The sequence below is a fragment of the Mauremys reevesii genome, linkage group 7 (genome assembly GCF_016161935.1).
Source record: "Mauremys reevesii isolate NIE-2019 linkage group 7, ASM1616193v1, whole genome shotgun sequence".
Taxonomy (NCBI): Eukaryota; Metazoa; Chordata; order Testudines; family Geoemydidae; genus Mauremys; species Mauremys reevesii.
Genome location: NC_052629.1, coordinates 102976535 through 102991844, shown reverse-complemented (window position 1 = coordinate 102991844; position 15310 = coordinate 102976535). Strand labels below are relative to the sequence as shown.

Here is a 15310-nt window from a genome sequence, read left to right as displayed (position 1 = left end):
GGTCAGAAACATGCTTACAAACCTGATCTCCTCTCTCTCCTGGAATCCCAGGGACGCCTCGGGTCCCTACAGTCGACTCCCCTGGAGGGCCTCTTTCACCCTGCAGCAGGAACATACACACTGAGACACTGGCCGGCAAGGGGAGTTCTAGGATTGGGCCACCCAGAGAAGGGCAGTATCCCAGAACCGGATCTACCATCCTCCCCACGCCCCAGAGCTCCCTCTTGTAGGGAAAGGGGCTGTTCCCTAGATGCAGCTCTAAATGAGCTGGTACGCCTGACAGTCTCACTTATTTCGAGAGAGATTTCTCAGCCGCTTCCAAAACATTAGACTCTTCTGCTTTCATCTCCCTATCCCCAGTGAGAAGTCCTCAAACGCAGGTCCCCCGTGCCCTTGTAGGTGAGAACTGTCCCCTACAGGAGCAATCCAATCTGACCAAAAATGCAGCACTGGGGGGAAGACACCACGCACCATGTCCTCGGGCTGGGTTCAGGGCAACCCTGAAGCGGATCTTGTGGGTGAATGGGATGTCATGAAATAGCAGTGCTCCAGAACACAGAACACACTGCACCCCTGCAGGGTGCCTTCCAGTGCAAGGTCGGAGGCATGCTGCAGCATTCATTAATGAAGGCCACTGCCCCTTTAGGGCGAGGAAATCATCCCAGAGATATAGAGAGAGGCTATGAGACTGACCCGAGTCAAAGCGTGAGCCAGTGACAGAGCTGAGAATACACCTCAGGAGTCTGATGTCCAGCTCCCTGCTCTAACCAGTGAGAAACACTGCCTGTCACTCCAACAGCCTCTGCACATCACTCGCATGGCACCGTTCATAGATTTAGAAGGTGGATGGAGCCGATCCTGCTTAAACAGAGTCTAACTACCACCTCCTCGCTGCCTGCTAACTGCAGCCAGGTCTGGGGCTCTCCTCACTGCCCTGGGATGGGGATATGACCAGGCAGAACTGAAACAGATGGGACGGGAAGGTAAACTGTTTTCTCCACCCTGCGCCTGCCAAGGAACTCCTGCAAGCTCTCTCTCCCCCTTCAGGGGGTCTCTTGCTCCTGAATGTTGCACAGAAAAGGCTGCTGCTCCCCCTCAGACACTGGTCCCTTTGTTGCCAGGGCTGGGAGAGCACTGAGGTTTGGGGTCCAGTTTTTGTTTCCTTGTGGAGTTCCAGAGGCAGCAGGAGACAGGAGCTCGCCACCTGCTGGCCATTCAGAGGGCAACACTGCCCTGGTCGGGAGGGGTAGGTAGAAGCTGTAGGGAAATGGCCATGCACAGGGAAGAGGTTCTTACCTTCTGCCCTTGAATCCCCTCAGGGCCCTTAGGGCCAACGCTACCTGGTGGGCCGGGTGGGCCAGGTGCTCCATCATTGCCCCTAGGGCCTGGGGAGCCAATGATGCCTGGAGTACCCTGAGAAAAGAGGCAGGGGTTAGGAAGAGCACGACCCACACAGGGCAGTACAAACTGGGAGTGTGACAGACTGGCACCTTGGCCCACACCGAGTCAGTCAATCTCCCGCAGCACTGACCTGCTCTGTACCATTGGAGATAGGCGTCGTCTATTGACAGACGTGTGGCCGACTCTCACAATTTCATCACAAGATCCAGCACATCTGAGGGTTTTCTTAGAACCCCAGCTCCTCAAATTCTGTGATGACGTGAGAATTTCAACTTGCATTTTTAAAAGAGCGAGCGTCTCGCCCTCCTGGTTGCCGAGAGAAGCTGAAAAATGTGTCCCGAGTGCACCCTTAAGGCCCCCAAACCACAAGGTAAAGAACCCAACATTTAGTTGTTTTAAAAAAAAAAAGTCAAATTTTCAGCCAATCTTGGGATTTTTTTAGGGCTTGATTCCTGATTTTTTAACACTTGGGGCTGGCAATATGGCATAGATGCTCTACCCCCCCATTACCCCCACCCCCAAGCTGCAGGACAGCAGTGGATCTGTGGGGAGATGCCAGACGGTACCAGTTGTCAGTGAAAGAATCACAGATATTCTCCATCAGGCCTGCAGGGCTGTGACTGCTCTCACCACCTGGGAGTTCTAACAGTGAACTGACCCTGCTCCAGCCCCACTTTTGCCACAGCCTGACGCACTGGCTCTGCCGTGCCAGAATCCTCTGGAAGGGAGGATGCTGAGGAATTTCAAGTCAGTGCTGGGACCCTTGTCTTGGTTAGAAAATTATGGTTCTCCAGTTGGTCAGGCATATCCTTACACCCAACAGGACACATCAGTGTCCGGTTCTGGTTAACAGGCAACAAGCTACCGATGGTCAGTGTCTGAAAACTGTCCAGCAATTAGCAAGTCGGGGCACCAGAGCTCTGCCTTAGCAGCAGGAGAAGGCTCCTGTGGGGAAGTTACCAAACTCCTAAGAACTTAGGGATAAGCTCTGATCCCACTAACACGAGCTTCAAGGGCACTGGAGTCTGGCCCTTAGTGAAGCAGAACTCACCCGGTCTCCTTTCTCTCCCTGGTCTCCTTTGGCTCCCTGCTGACCATCAAATCCCCTGTCACCCTGGGAAGGCAAAGAACAAGGTGGTTTTTCTAGGGAGATTTGGGGTAGGGACACTGGCAGATTACAGTTTTGTGGAGCCAGAGCAGGCCACCTCTTCTGCCTGCAGTCCCTGCCCCGCCCCAGCGCTCTTGCCAGGGAACAGGCTTGGGGCACAGGGGCTTTCCCCGCTCTGCCAGCCCGATGCTCCAGCCAGGGAGTGGATCAGGGCTCAGGGACTTGCCCCACTCCACCAGCCTGGCACCCCAGCCAGGGAGTGCTGTCAGGGTGCAGGGGCTTGCCCCACTCCTCAGGAGCGCCGGGCGGGAGGAGCGGGTCAGGGCACGGGGTCGCCCATTTTCCAGGGCCCCCCAATTGGCCAGGGTCCCTGGGAACAGGCCCCGTTGGCCCAGTAGCTAATCCACGACTGGGTAGAGGTGCCATTGTCAGGTGAGCTTGGGCCCCACATTTCAGGTTTGTACAGAGTCTAACAGCAGTTAGATCAGAAACATCATGTCCCAGCATCTAATGACTTCCCCACGCTCAGGTCTGAGTGCACTGGAAAGGTCTGTAGCGTCATCTTAATGAGGAGCCTCTGGCAGCTTTGGTGCCTCTATTAGCAGCACTGGAGAAATCCCACTGTCTGCACATAACGTGGGCACGTGCCATGGCGTGCGCTATTAACCAACAGTCAGCGAGGCAGCTGCGGCCAAGGAAGGCCAGGATCTGAAGAGGGCGATCACCAAGCCTCTCAGCAACCCCTCATCCACAGACCTTGCTCCACTCCCCAAACATTATTGCTCCTTAATCCTTACCTTGGGTCCCATGAGACCTTCTTTCCCCGGGATTCCTGGGGTTCCAGGCATGCCCAGCTCTCCCTAGGAAAACAAACCAGATGTTCATTCTGGCCAGTCCAGGTGTGCTCATGTCACATTGCTCTTGGAGCCAGCTGGGTGCGCTTACCAGCTCGCCCTTCCTTCCTGGAAGTCCCATTCGGCCTGGAATCCCCGGCTCGCCCTAGAGCAGGCAGGAGGCGACACGGGTCAGAGGAGACAGCAGGGTGATGGGGAACCAGCCCGGACAGTGCCCTGGCCCCTCCATGCTGGGCTCATGCCTAGAGCACAGACTGCTTCACCGATGGAGTTTATATTAGCCCATGGCTTCCTCCTCCACTCCAAGGGAAGCCAGTCCACTGAGCAGTGCTCAGGGCGATGCCACACAGCTCCGCCTGCCTATGGACTCACCCCTCCTGGGTTGGGGGTTGCTGCGGCGTACAACACTAGGGCTCCAAAGGGGTGGGGTTGAGGGTCCCCTCCGCTTTCCTCAATCTCCTCAGTAGCCTCCACAGCATCCCTGGGGCCCCAGTGCTGCAGGGCTGATACTTCGGGCTTCTCAAAGGCCCCTCCCTCGTCCGCCACACAGACCTCGCTGGTGGCTCAGAGGGCCAGTGCTGGCCTAATGGAGCTTAGTTCCATAGCACCCCAGCCAAGTGACATGACCAGGCTGCCCTGGGGGTGAGACTGGGCCCAGAGTTAGCTCCACTGGGTTCTACCAGATGGGGATTGATCTATCCCCACTTCCCATAAGCCTCTTGGCCCCTAGGGCAGCCTTTATTCCCTTAGAAGCCCTTAAGCATCAGTCATTTCCCCAGGGACCCATTCAGCTCTGCGAGGAGCACAGGGCGGCTTCACTGGCACATCCCAACGCACTGCAGTCCCACCTTCCTTTAGCGTGGTGGCTCTGCCGCCTCTGGATCCAAGTGTCCCCACCTCTGCTGACTGGGTGGAGAAGGGGGGGTCAACTGTGCGCACTCATGAACACTCACCTTCTCCCCCTTATCTCCATCCTGGCCACAGGCACCTTTCGTTCCCCGATCCCCCTGCAGTGAAGAGAGAAGTCACGACACAGCTCTGTGACCTGCTGCGCCACTCATCCCTGGGGCAGGGGGCTGGCTTTGCAGGCAGGGTCTATGCTGGGTATCAGTTATCAAGGGGGAGAAATTCGGGCTATCAAGGCCACCAATGTCTTGCAGCTGATGCCACCGAACACATTCCTAGGAGGGTGCACTGCGTCCAAGCCCATTCCCAGGGGCCAGTTGGTGGTCTGGGGGTTTCCTGACACTGATCCTGAATGCACACGGCGGGGGGGGGGGTTCCTCTCTCCCCAAGGTGCTTGGCCCCAAGACACTGGCGTGAGTGGGCTCAGCTTCCCTCTGGTCTGCCCTAGGGCTACGTCTGGCCCAGGCAGGCAGGCAGGCTCTCTCAGGGTCACAGGAGGACAGACAGACAGACAAAGGAAATGCCCACCTTAGGGCCTCGCATTCCCAGTGGCCCTGTGTCCCCTTTCTCCCCTCTTGCTCCTGGGATTCCATCCTTTCCTGGCAGGCCCTGGAGAAAGAAGAAACGTAGAGTGACTCTCGGGCTTTGCTCCTGGGCAATGGGTGAGAAACAGCAGCACAGGAAAGTTCCTCACCGACTCTCCGGGGTCTCCCGATTTGCCAACTTCACCCTGGAAAGGAAAAGACACTGGGTCAGGGCCAGAGGGGCTGGGTGCCGGAGTGACGCCCGCAGGTACGTGCCAGGATTGGGACAGCAGATGGTCTAGCAGGGCTGTGTGCACACGCACCTGCAGGGACACCTACATCTGAGCACGAGTGGCATGTGCAGGGCTGGGCACACCTGTGGCTATTCTTACCTTCTGCCCCCCAGGGCCGCGTGCTCCTGGGAAGCCTGTGGAGCCCTTCTCCCCTTGCTCGCCCCTTCCTCCCTGCGGGTGAAAGCACACATCAGTGCACAGCCTGAGGAAAGCGCCCCCTGCTCCCACCAGGCAGCTGGAGGGACAGAACCAGCCTCTGAAATTATATTTGGTTCTAACAAAAGGTCCCCAAATGAGAGAAACAAAATGTCCCTGGTTTGCTTCCCCACGGCAGTGACTCAGTAGCCAACTCCCCTCCACGTCAGACTGATGCACCTCCGGGAAAGGAGGTGTCCAGGGGCCACTCTCTGCTGAGCACCCCTACCACTGCCAGTGGCATAGGGGGGCTGGCGCTGGCCAGGACGGGGTGCCCCGGAGCCATCAGCAGAGTATAACGCAGGCTGGAACTGAGCCTGTTCCATCACATCTGAGCCTGTTCCCCATCAGTGTCCAGTGACCCGCCCCTCTCTCGTCCTCCTCCTTGCCGGTCTCTGTTCCATAACCGGGCCCTGCAGCTCCCACTGACGTCAGCCTAAGGCCCCTCCTCTCTCGATGGCTGCACTCACAGCAAGCAAAGGGCACAAAGCATCCAGCTCCTAGGTCCTTGGGCTGGCTGTGCTCCACAGTGCCCAGTCATCACAGCACCTGCTCTCAGTCCTGCCAAGACTCCAGTGCTCTGTGGCTTCTCCCAAGCCTCTGGGACAGCTTTCAGACAGGCATGCTCCCCTACCCACCTGCCTGTCCTCCAGCTGCTCACTCACGTACCTTCTCTCCTGGGAGGCCTGGGTCACCCTTGTCGCCTTTCTCCCCTTCCATCCCCTTCAGGCCGCGGTCTCCCTGGGCAGGGGAAAGAGCAGAGGGTGCCGGGTGTCAGTCCCCTGACAGCGCAAGGAGGATGACCCAGGGGCTGGGATTCAGAGAAGAGAAAGGCACGAATTGGGACTGGAGGGGAGATCCCTGGGGTGGAGTCTGGTCTGTCTGGCTAAAGGGACGTGGGGACAGGGGTGAGGGGATACAGAGGAGAAGTATCTGATGAGATCTAGGGTGTGAACCCCAAGGCAAGAGGGGGTCGTGGGTGGGGCGGGGTGGACCTAGCAGCTACAGGATCAATAGCAGGAAACACCTCCAGGCTGATAAATCTCAAAGCATCCTGGGAGCAGCCCACTCTGGCCCCTGGGCAACGGGCCCTTGAAGCAGTTTTCAAAAACTTTCTGAGCTGAGCCCCACCCCGCCCCATTTTGAGTTATAATTTTTGGTTGCACCGCACCAACCCAGAGAAAAATAGACACAATACATGTCCCTCCCTACTAGGGTTTTCAGGGTGGGGGAAGGCACGTGTGATGCTCTCTGGAGGCGGAGCCATCACTGGGCACAGAGGCTGCTGGGAACAGAAATCAGTGCAGCCACGGTGGATGTTGACACTGACCTGCAGGCTGGGTGAACCGCTGAGGTGAGTCAGTGGGTGGAGATGGTGTGGGGCTGGCTTGAGCCCCACCGTGCAGGGCTGGCCCAAGCCACCTGGTGTCGATGCTCACCCTCTCAAACGTTCCCCACAGCCCCCTAGGGAGTGCACCCCACAGTTTGAAAACCTCTGCTCTATGGGGTAGGGCTCTTACCGGCTCCCCCTTGCTCCCCCGGACTCCAGCCGGCCCCTCCACAATGACAGTTTCACCCTGCACAGGGGGGGGGGAAAAAACCACACAGCAGCCAATGAGAGCTCAGAATAAACCACTGACCCATGCTGCAGTTTGCAATCCAATGGGTTTAAACAGGGTCATGTGCCCAAGGACCATCTGCTGGCCATCAAGCCAGTCAAGAGTCCAGCTTCCCACACTGCCGGGGGCCTCACCGCAGCAAGGGCAGGTCCAAGGACTATACAGCCCAGTGGCAAGAACCCTGGGGGCTGCCGCCCAGGGACACAGGCAGAGGTTACTGGAGCAGCCCCAGGGCTAAGGAGTGTCCGGTCGGGGCATAGCCAAAGCTGGCCACTAGCCCTGGAAAGGTTCACGTGGGGTAGACATGCTGTGGCAGCATTTGGCGAAGTTGCAATTGGGCACGAGTGCCTGGTGTGCAGGTGGCAGATGGAAACGCCTTGTGCCAGGGCAGAATTACTTCCCCACTTCCCTTTGGGGACTGTGGCCCAGACACTCCCAGGTCTGAAGGCAAATGGGCCTTTCTGGTGTGGCAGTTGGGGCTAGTGATCAGCCAATGAGCCCTTAGCAGCGGGTAAATGGGGAACTCACCTTGTCTCCTTTGGGCCCCATAGCTCCAATGTCTCCCTAGAAGGGAAGGGAGCGTGGGTGAGAAACTTGTCTCGCACAGGGGCACGTGGAGCTCACGACTGTCAGGCCCCATTCCCACTACAGCCCATCAGGCCACTACCAAACCCGAGGGCCTCCCTCAGAGCAGCAAAGAGACCCGCCAGAACCGTGACACTCAGAGGGGAGGAGAGTGGTTGGAAGGAGCCCCAAGAGCCTAGGGGACCCCAAACCTAGGGAAGTTCATGGGGTCCTGAGAGGCATGAGTAGGAGGCTCAGGATCAGAGGGAAACAGGTTCACACCTGACTTTATTAGAACTGGGAGAAATGAGAGCAAGAGGGAGAACAAGCCATGAGCTCCCCTGGAGAGGAGACAGCCCTGGCCAGCCAGCAGCCCAAGCAGGCTGGGCAATACCCTGACCCAACCCCATCAGAGTGGGAGGGTACCCCATGGACAGGTGCTTGTACTTCAATAGTGGCCGGATGGAGGGGTGGGTGGGAGAAGACTCCCCTCCCCCAGCTCCACCGCCCCCCACCAGTAGGTTGCTTACTTTGTCGCCACGCTCCCCTCGGTTTCCGGGAGGCCCCTGAAGGGAAAAGAGAAGGGGAGTCACTGGCGAGTGGGAGCCAATCCCAGCCCCTGGTTAAAGGGCAAGGCAAGGGGAGGAGGAAGGTATTTACCGCAGGCCCACGATCTCCCTCCAGCCCCGGGCGCCCATCTTCACCCTGCCAAGGAGGAAAAGGACAGTGAGACAGAGCACAGGGCCAGGGCCAGGGCCAGGGCCAGGAGAGCTGGGTCCCGGGGGCACAGTGGGTCAATTCCATATCCTGCCATTCTGATCCATGATGAAGGGGGCGAGAGGCAAAGCCCCAGGGCAGAGACGTCGGCCTTGGGGAGGGTCCTGAGCACGGGATGCCTCCAGGGTACCCACTTGTGGGCTTTCCTCAGCCCCAGCCAGGGTGTGTGCCAAGAAGAGGCTCTCCTCAGGGAGATGGGCTCAAAAGGTCCAAAATGTGTCGTCTTCATCTCTAATCTCCAAGACTGGTCCACATACCCCCTGCCCATGCAAAGCCGTGCCAGTATCCCAAAGCCACAAGGCCTGGTGGAGTCCCCAGTGCCGCAAGGGGGCACATGCCATGCTCCCCAACGCTGAACTGCAGGCTGGAAAGCCTTTCTGGCCCTGCGGGATCGATGTGCTGTGCTGTGCTGGGGAGAGGGGTGGGTTAGCAGGGTCTGCACTCACAGCTGGGAGAGGCAATAGGGTAGATACGTACCCGTGGCCCTAGGTCTCCTCGCTCGCCTCTAGGGCCCGGCTGTCCTACTCCCACGTTCCCCTACAGAGCAGAGAGACAGAGTGTTAGTGACCCTGTAGCTAATGGCAGCATTCTCTGAATGAGCCGAGGTAAGTGGCAATCCTGCACATCTTCCCAAGCTGCCTGAGTCGGGCACTACCCGGGCCCTACTGGATCCAGCCACTGGCTGCCCCTTTCCATGCCCTCTGCCTGCTCACTTTGTCCCAGCTCCGGAAATCTCTAGCATCATGCTCCATGGGACACAGCCCTGCACCAGGGCTGCCAACTCTCCGGGATTGGCCTGAAGTCTCCAGGAATTAAAGATTAATCTTTAATGAAAGATTATGTCATGTGATAAAACCTCCAGGAATACATCCAGCCAAAATTGGCAACCCTACCCTGCACATACAAGAGATTGCATGGCTTGACAATCATACATGTGGCAAAGCCGGAAAGCCATGGCCTCTCCTTGCTGCTCAGAGGTTTCCATGTAGGCGGCAGGATCCTCGTGCCACCTGCGCCCCCAGGGGTGCTGCTGTCTGTTGGCTGCCTGGCTCTGCGTGGACATGCCCTCAAACTGGGAAGTCGGGTCATGCAACAGGGCAGGAGCTCACTTGCTCCTCGGTACCTGTACGGTAACAGCATTGCCAGCCCCAGAATCAACCTATGGGGCCTGGCTCCACCATCACTCCCCACAACAGGCTTCTTCGGAGACAAGCCACTGCACCAGAGGCAAGAGGAAGGGAGAAGAGCAGCCTTTGCAAATGGGTCAGAGATGCCCTTGACCCCAAGGGCTCCATCTGTAGGTAGCTCTGAGATGTCCCTGTACCTCTGTCTATCAACATCACTAGCCCCGAAGCCGCACCGGGGGAGAAAAGTCTGGGTTCCTCCAGTGACCCATCCCCCAAAGGGGAGAGGTGTTATTTGAAGGCAACAGGGAACATCCACCAAGCAAGAAAAAAACCCCTCTAGCTGGGGCCCTTGGAGAATACATGCCCTCCTCCCCCACTCCAGGAGCCGCAGGAGGCTGGTGCAGGGCCGGTGCAACCATTTAGGCGACCTAGGCGGTCGCCTAGGGCACTAGGATTTGGGGGGTGGCATTTTCTTCGGCAGTGACCGCAGCAACCGGATCTTCGGCTGCCCCGGTCACCGCCGGCATTTAGGCGGAGGGAGCTGGGGTAGAGGAGCGTGGGGAGGGCCGCCTGCAGCAAGTAAGGAGGGGGCACGCAGGGGAACTCCCCGCCCCAGCTCACCCCTGCCCCGCCTCCTCCCCGAGCATGCCGTGGCGCCTCAGGGCAGGGGCTCGGGGACGGGTGCAAGGTGGAAGTTTCGCCTAGGGCGTGAAACATCCTTGCACCGTCCCTGGGCTGGTGCAATAAGGGTAAAACCAGAGCCTACCTTGTCACCCTTCAGTCCTGGGACGCCTTGTGCCCCCTGAAACAAGAGAGACAGATCAGTGTACCAGGCCCAGCCTGGGGGCCTCTGAAGCAATCCCCGGGGGGTTACTATATCACAGGATACAGAGATCAGTGCTGCCCTGGTCCAGGTGCCAACTACAATTACACCAGGGAGAGGAGTCAGACCTCAGCCATGTCACTCGTACTACTCACCTCGCTTCCCTTTCATTTATCTGGCCCTGGGCAGCACTAGTGGCAACAGAGGGTTAACACAAGCGAACAAGCAGGCAGAGGGAGTTTTAGTTGGAGAAATGCAGATATTCATCTGTCCAGCCATCCCTCTCTGACCCCAACCCACTCAAGGGAATAGTTCAATGATACTCATGTAAGCCTGTCGCCCAGCTCTGAATCTGGATGCAAAGCTGCTCTGGCTCCAGTCCACAGGGAGACCCCTATGGGTGCCTGCACTGGGATAAGCAAGAGATTTTTCTGTCACCCAGAGGTGAACCCCATGCTTGGGGGTGAGGGCTAGAAGATCTCACACAATCCTTGGGACTGTGTGTGCAAGTGACGAGCAAGAGTCACAGCTGTGTGTGCAAGCAGACAACGTGCCTCTCCTGTGGCAATGGCCCAAGTGCGTTAGACACCCAGCCCGCCTGCTTTTGGGCACTTGACCTTTTAAATCCCTCCCTTTGGAGCTGTGCAAAGTGGCATTGGCTTGGGTTTTAATGGCCTCTTTCCTGTTCCAGGGCAGCTGCCTGTCACCCCCTGCACTGTTCGTTTGCTCCCCAGAGAGCTTGGCCGTTTGACTTCTCTTGTCAGGGCAGCAGGCTCTTTCCAGCACCCTGCCCAGTTCTCCCTCCCCGACCCTGTGCAGGGCACCTACTGAGAGCCACAGGGAGATGCTGACTTAGGGGGAGCAATAGCTGCACCCCCTTAAAACCATCTTCCTCCTCCTGGCTACACACCCAGCACTCTTGGCCCCGGATTCCCAACACTCACCGCTGCCCCTGGGGGCCCCGGCGGCCCTGGTGATCCAGAGGTGCCATCTCTTCCAGGGAAGCCAATCAAACCCTAGCAGGAAAAATACATCAATCAAGAGAGGCCTTGGCCACGGTGAGGCCCCACTTCACACCTAGCAAAGGCCCCGGAGTGGCCTTGGCTGTAAAGGGAGCACAGTTAAGGCCTCTCCAGGGCAGAGGCCAAGCCCCATGGCCCTGGGGCATCTCTCCTCACCGAGCTCCCCCAGGGCAGAGCTCACACTCAGGGCACCAGGCAGAGGCAAGTGCAAGTGTTCTCATGGGAGGGGGACTGTGCAGCTCGGGGTGAACTCCTGGGTCCTGCCAGGAAGGAGAGCCCTGTTCAGTGCAGGCAGGCACCACCACACGTGACCAGGGAGGAGGAGGAGTGAGTGGAGAAAGGACATTTAACCCTTCAAGAGGGCACTGCAGACTCTCTGCACGTCGCAGGAGGGAGCTGATAGAAGCTGCTTTGCTGGAGCACACTTCACATTGGGTTGGGGAAAGCGCTGCAGGGAAAAGTCTGGTCTGGGGGCAGCCATGGTCTTTTCCCTTGCTTCTCTCATCGACCCCTTGCACTCCCGCAGTAGGAGGCCCTGCCTGCCGGCACCAAGGAGTCCATGGACAGGAAGCCTCAGGGCTCTGGAATGTCTCATGGCCTCACCCAGTGGCCTCCCTTTGTAATCTGGCTCCCCTGCAAGCACCTCCAGGGCCAGGCACAGGGCTGGAGCTGGGGGAGCTGGGCAGTCGTGCTGGTGAACTGGCCCTTGGTGCTGAGCAGTACGGGCGGTTGGGGTGTGTGATCCAAGTGGCTGTGCTTTAGCAGGGGTGAGATGGGCCAGAGCGCAGGGCCGGATGGTAACTGCACCTCTTACCCTCTCTCCTGGAGGTCCTGGTGGGCCTGGCTGTCCATTTTCTGCCCTCAGACCTGGCTGGCCGGGGGTCCCTGCGATGCCTGGCAAGCCCGGGGATCCTGGTGGGCCAGGTAAGCCAGTGTCACCCTGGAGGGGAGACAGAAGGAGACAGTGCTGCTGAGCAAGGACTCCCCTGATGCCAGACTGCTGAGAGAGGAGCAGTGGGGTGGGGCTGCACACTCCTCAGGGGACTTCAGTTTCAGTCTGGAGGGGAATGCTGTACTCCAGCAGGGCAGAGCACTCAGCCCCGGGGGAGGAGTGAAATGGAGGTGAGCTCAGCCAAACACCCACACGCTGAGGGTGGGCAGAAGCAGGGCAAAGGATCTCAGGCCTGTACAAGTAGGCAGCCAAGAAGAGAGGGGGTCAGGCCTGTATATGGAAGATGGCTGGCATTGGAGTGGAGATATCCTGATCCCAGCACTTGCCCGCTCTGCGGTAACACTGGGGTAGGTAGCTTTCCCTGGGTGTGCCTGGCGGAGGGAGAGGGAGGTAATTCGCATTGGTAACTGGGCACTGAAAATCTCTGCTGCAGGATTGGTTTGGAACCAGGAGTAGAGTGACTCAGCTCTTCAGGGCCTCCAGCAGGAGCTGTCCAGCAACAGTGGTGCTGATTCCACATGAGCTCTGTAAGCACAAGTCTCTCTCAGCCTCAAAGCTGTGAGGGGCAGGGTAGGCAGGGTGTTGGGGGCGAGGGGGCATCCAGCCCTTCCTGTCCTGCTTCTAGAGTGGCTCCTGCCACCTCCCCATCTAGGACTGTCCTGTGACTCACTCAAAGGGCCTCAAGAATCTACCAAATAACCAATTTACCATGAAGGGGGAAGATTATGGGCGTCTTGCTTGTGTTGTAAAAATTCACAGTATTTCCTGGCTTGGCAGAAAGTCTGCAGGCTGGACAGGTCACGTACAGCAGGAGACAGCAATGTAGGAGGGAGCGGTGCCAAGGCCAGTACGTGGCGTTTCACTCCATGTTTTAAGCTGATAATAATAATATGCATCTTCCAAGCAGGTGTTTAACAAGAGGGCAAGTGTCATTAACCCCATTATACAAACAGAGAGACAGGCACAGAGCCAGGGAAGAGGCTTGGCCCAAGTCACTCAGCAAGCCAGAGGCAGAGGCAGGAAGAGAACCCAGGAGTTCTGATTCCCAGACTCCCCGTATGACTAAGCAGAGGTTCTCTGTGCTAACAAAGTCTTAGGAGATGTTACCTTCAAACCTTGAGGCCCATCTTGTCCAGGGGGTCCCTGCAGACCAATGCCAACCGAACCCTGAATGGTGCAGATGGAATAGAAATGGTAAGTCATGCCACATGGAGGGGCAGACGCCTGGATACATAGGGACATACAGGGGTTAGAAGTGGATGGGAATGGGACAGACTCATCCTCCAGTAAGCTATGCCCCAGCTGGCGACTGAGCGCGGTTGCAATCTATGGCTGGCCTCAGTCAGTCCCTAGTGGGAAAGCCGCCGCATCACAAGAACCTCACCAGCACGCCCTGTCAGTCACAGAACGGGGTGCATTCAGCTGGCCCTGCTTGTGGACCCTGGAGAATAAACTCCCCTCTCAGCCTCGGGGGGGGTCCCGCCAGGGCAGGAATGAGGCACAGACACTGTGACAGCCATTTCCACAGCCATGAACATCACAGTCACTGTTAAACAATGCAAGAAGGGCCCTGATTAGCCCATTCACATCAGCCTTTTACCCAGCCAAACACCAATCAGAGCAGGCGAGTAACCCTGAACACACAGCTGGGGGCTCCCAAGGGCTCTCTCTGTCTCGTGCTGACTCAGACACCTTCCCTTCTCTGCTGCCACGATCCTCCCGGCTCCTCAGCCACCCAGCACATGACAATCAAACTGCAAGCGAGATACCTCAGGGACATGAGCCCGAGTGCAAGATGGAAGGTCACAGGTGGGTGTTTGAGCCACCAAGTGCTGCAAACTGCATCCTGTTCTGTGATTGACAGGGCGTGTCGGTGAGGTTCTAGGCTCAGTACACTGGAGCCCAAGTACCGGGGCTGCTACGTACCTTTTCCCCTTTGACTCCAGGGGATCCTTTGGCTCCCTGTTAAAATACAAGCACAGGAAACAATGAGGAAAAACCATGTTGTGCACACTCGCTGCACATGTACACATCTGAGGGCATGCACACGAGCTGGTTACCATTTTACAGAACTAGATTACTATGCACCAAGGTAGCCTTCCCCCTGGAGCCAGATCTCAGACACGCTAGAGCTGCCCATGCTCAGATGTTTACTATGGCAAAGGCCAGGGCTTCCCATTCAGGTGGGGCAATGAAACAAATCAAAACCGCTCACATACTCCAGCGCTGGGCCCTGGACAAGAACCTGAATGGGGGGGTTGAGCAGGGGAGAGCCTCCCCCAGCCTCTGGACTCAGCATTCCTACAGTGGGGATCCAAGCCATTCCCAGCACCCCATCTACATGGTACTTACATCTTCCCCAGGGTCTCCAGGCTCCCCCTGTCTTCCAGGATCCCCCTGGCAGGAAGAAAGAGAGTGAGACTCACCAATGGGGAGTGAATTGGGTCAGGTCCCAAAGGCACCAGGAGCCATCACAGGGAGGTGACTAAGAGCAGAGAGTGGAAGCCCCTCCCTGCAATGGGGTGTGGGGAAGTTCCTCACCTTCTCTCCCCTGGGGCCCGGTAAGCCTCGCTCGCCCTTGGCACCCTGCAGGTAGAGAGCAGAGTTAGTGCTTGGCTTTGGGCACAGAGTCTGAGATATAACAGTGGGGAGGGACGTGAAAGGCCAACTTACCGGTTCACCCAGCAGGTTCCCTTCAATCCCTCCGAGTTCGCCCTAGACAGCAACACACAAAGGCTCAGCACGTCAGGCAACCCTCCTGTGCCCCCTGCATCCCCACAAAGCGAGCACCAGGCCTCCCCACCCCCTTCCCACCCTGAGCTGACATCTGGGCTCCCTTCTTCCACTGATCCTGGTCACCACAAACCATCACTCCTGGTGCAGCCTGGGACCCCTGTGCTCCTGCTCAGATGCTGGAGTGGCTGAAGAGACACTGGGGAAGCTGGCACTGGGCAAGCCAGAGCAGATGCAGCTCATGGCATCAGAGCAGACACAGGTGCATGGGCAGTGTGGCACTGAGAAAGCCCTGCTCCAAAGTGCTGGTCACTCACTCCAGGCTGTTCCAGCACCACCCTCTCCCTCTCTGGCTTTTACTGGGCTCTAACAGCATTATTATTAATACAATTTCTGGGCCAGAGTTGGAAAA

At 57.8% G+C, this 15310-nt stretch overlaps 1 protein-coding gene across 2 annotated transcripts in view; it reads right to left on the bottom strand.

Annotated features, from left to right (window-relative positions):
* The window catches only part of COL7A1 (collagen type VII alpha 1 chain), a 111970-nt gene that overhangs the window by 16575 nt on the left and 80085 nt on the right, over positions 1 to 15310 (bottom strand). For both annotated transcript variants that reach the window (XM_039547904.1, XM_039547905.1), the window contains 23 exons: positions 14839 to 14880; positions 14707 to 14751; positions 14518 to 14562; positions 14092 to 14127; positions 13273 to 13332; positions 12028 to 12153; positions 11136 to 11207; positions 10135 to 10170; positions 8719 to 8778; positions 8125 to 8169; positions 7995 to 8030; positions 7429 to 7464; positions 6802 to 6858; positions 5951 to 6022; positions 5186 to 5257; positions 4964 to 4999; positions 4798 to 4878; positions 4317 to 4370; positions 3455 to 3508; positions 3307 to 3369; positions 2453 to 2515; positions 1297 to 1413; positions 23 to 100 (listed from right to left, as the gene is read on the bottom strand). In XM_039547904.1, the coding sequence (XP_039403838.1) occupies positions 23 to 100; positions 1297 to 1413; positions 2453 to 2515; positions 3307 to 3369; positions 3455 to 3508; positions 4317 to 4370; positions 4798 to 4878; positions 4964 to 4999; positions 5186 to 5257; positions 5951 to 6022; positions 6802 to 6858; positions 7429 to 7464; positions 7995 to 8030; positions 8125 to 8169; positions 8719 to 8778; positions 10135 to 10170; positions 11136 to 11207; positions 12028 to 12153; positions 13273 to 13332; positions 14092 to 14127; positions 14518 to 14562; positions 14707 to 14751; positions 14839 to 14880 (1386 nt within the window). The remainder of the gene's footprint in view (positions 1 to 22; positions 101 to 1296; positions 1414 to 2452; positions 2516 to 3306; positions 3370 to 3454; positions 3509 to 4316; positions 4371 to 4797; positions 4879 to 4963; positions 5000 to 5185; positions 5258 to 5950; positions 6023 to 6801; positions 6859 to 7428; positions 7465 to 7994; positions 8031 to 8124; positions 8170 to 8718; positions 8779 to 10134; positions 10171 to 11135; positions 11208 to 12027; positions 12154 to 13272; positions 13333 to 14091; positions 14128 to 14517; positions 14563 to 14706; positions 14752 to 14838; positions 14881 to 15310) is intronic.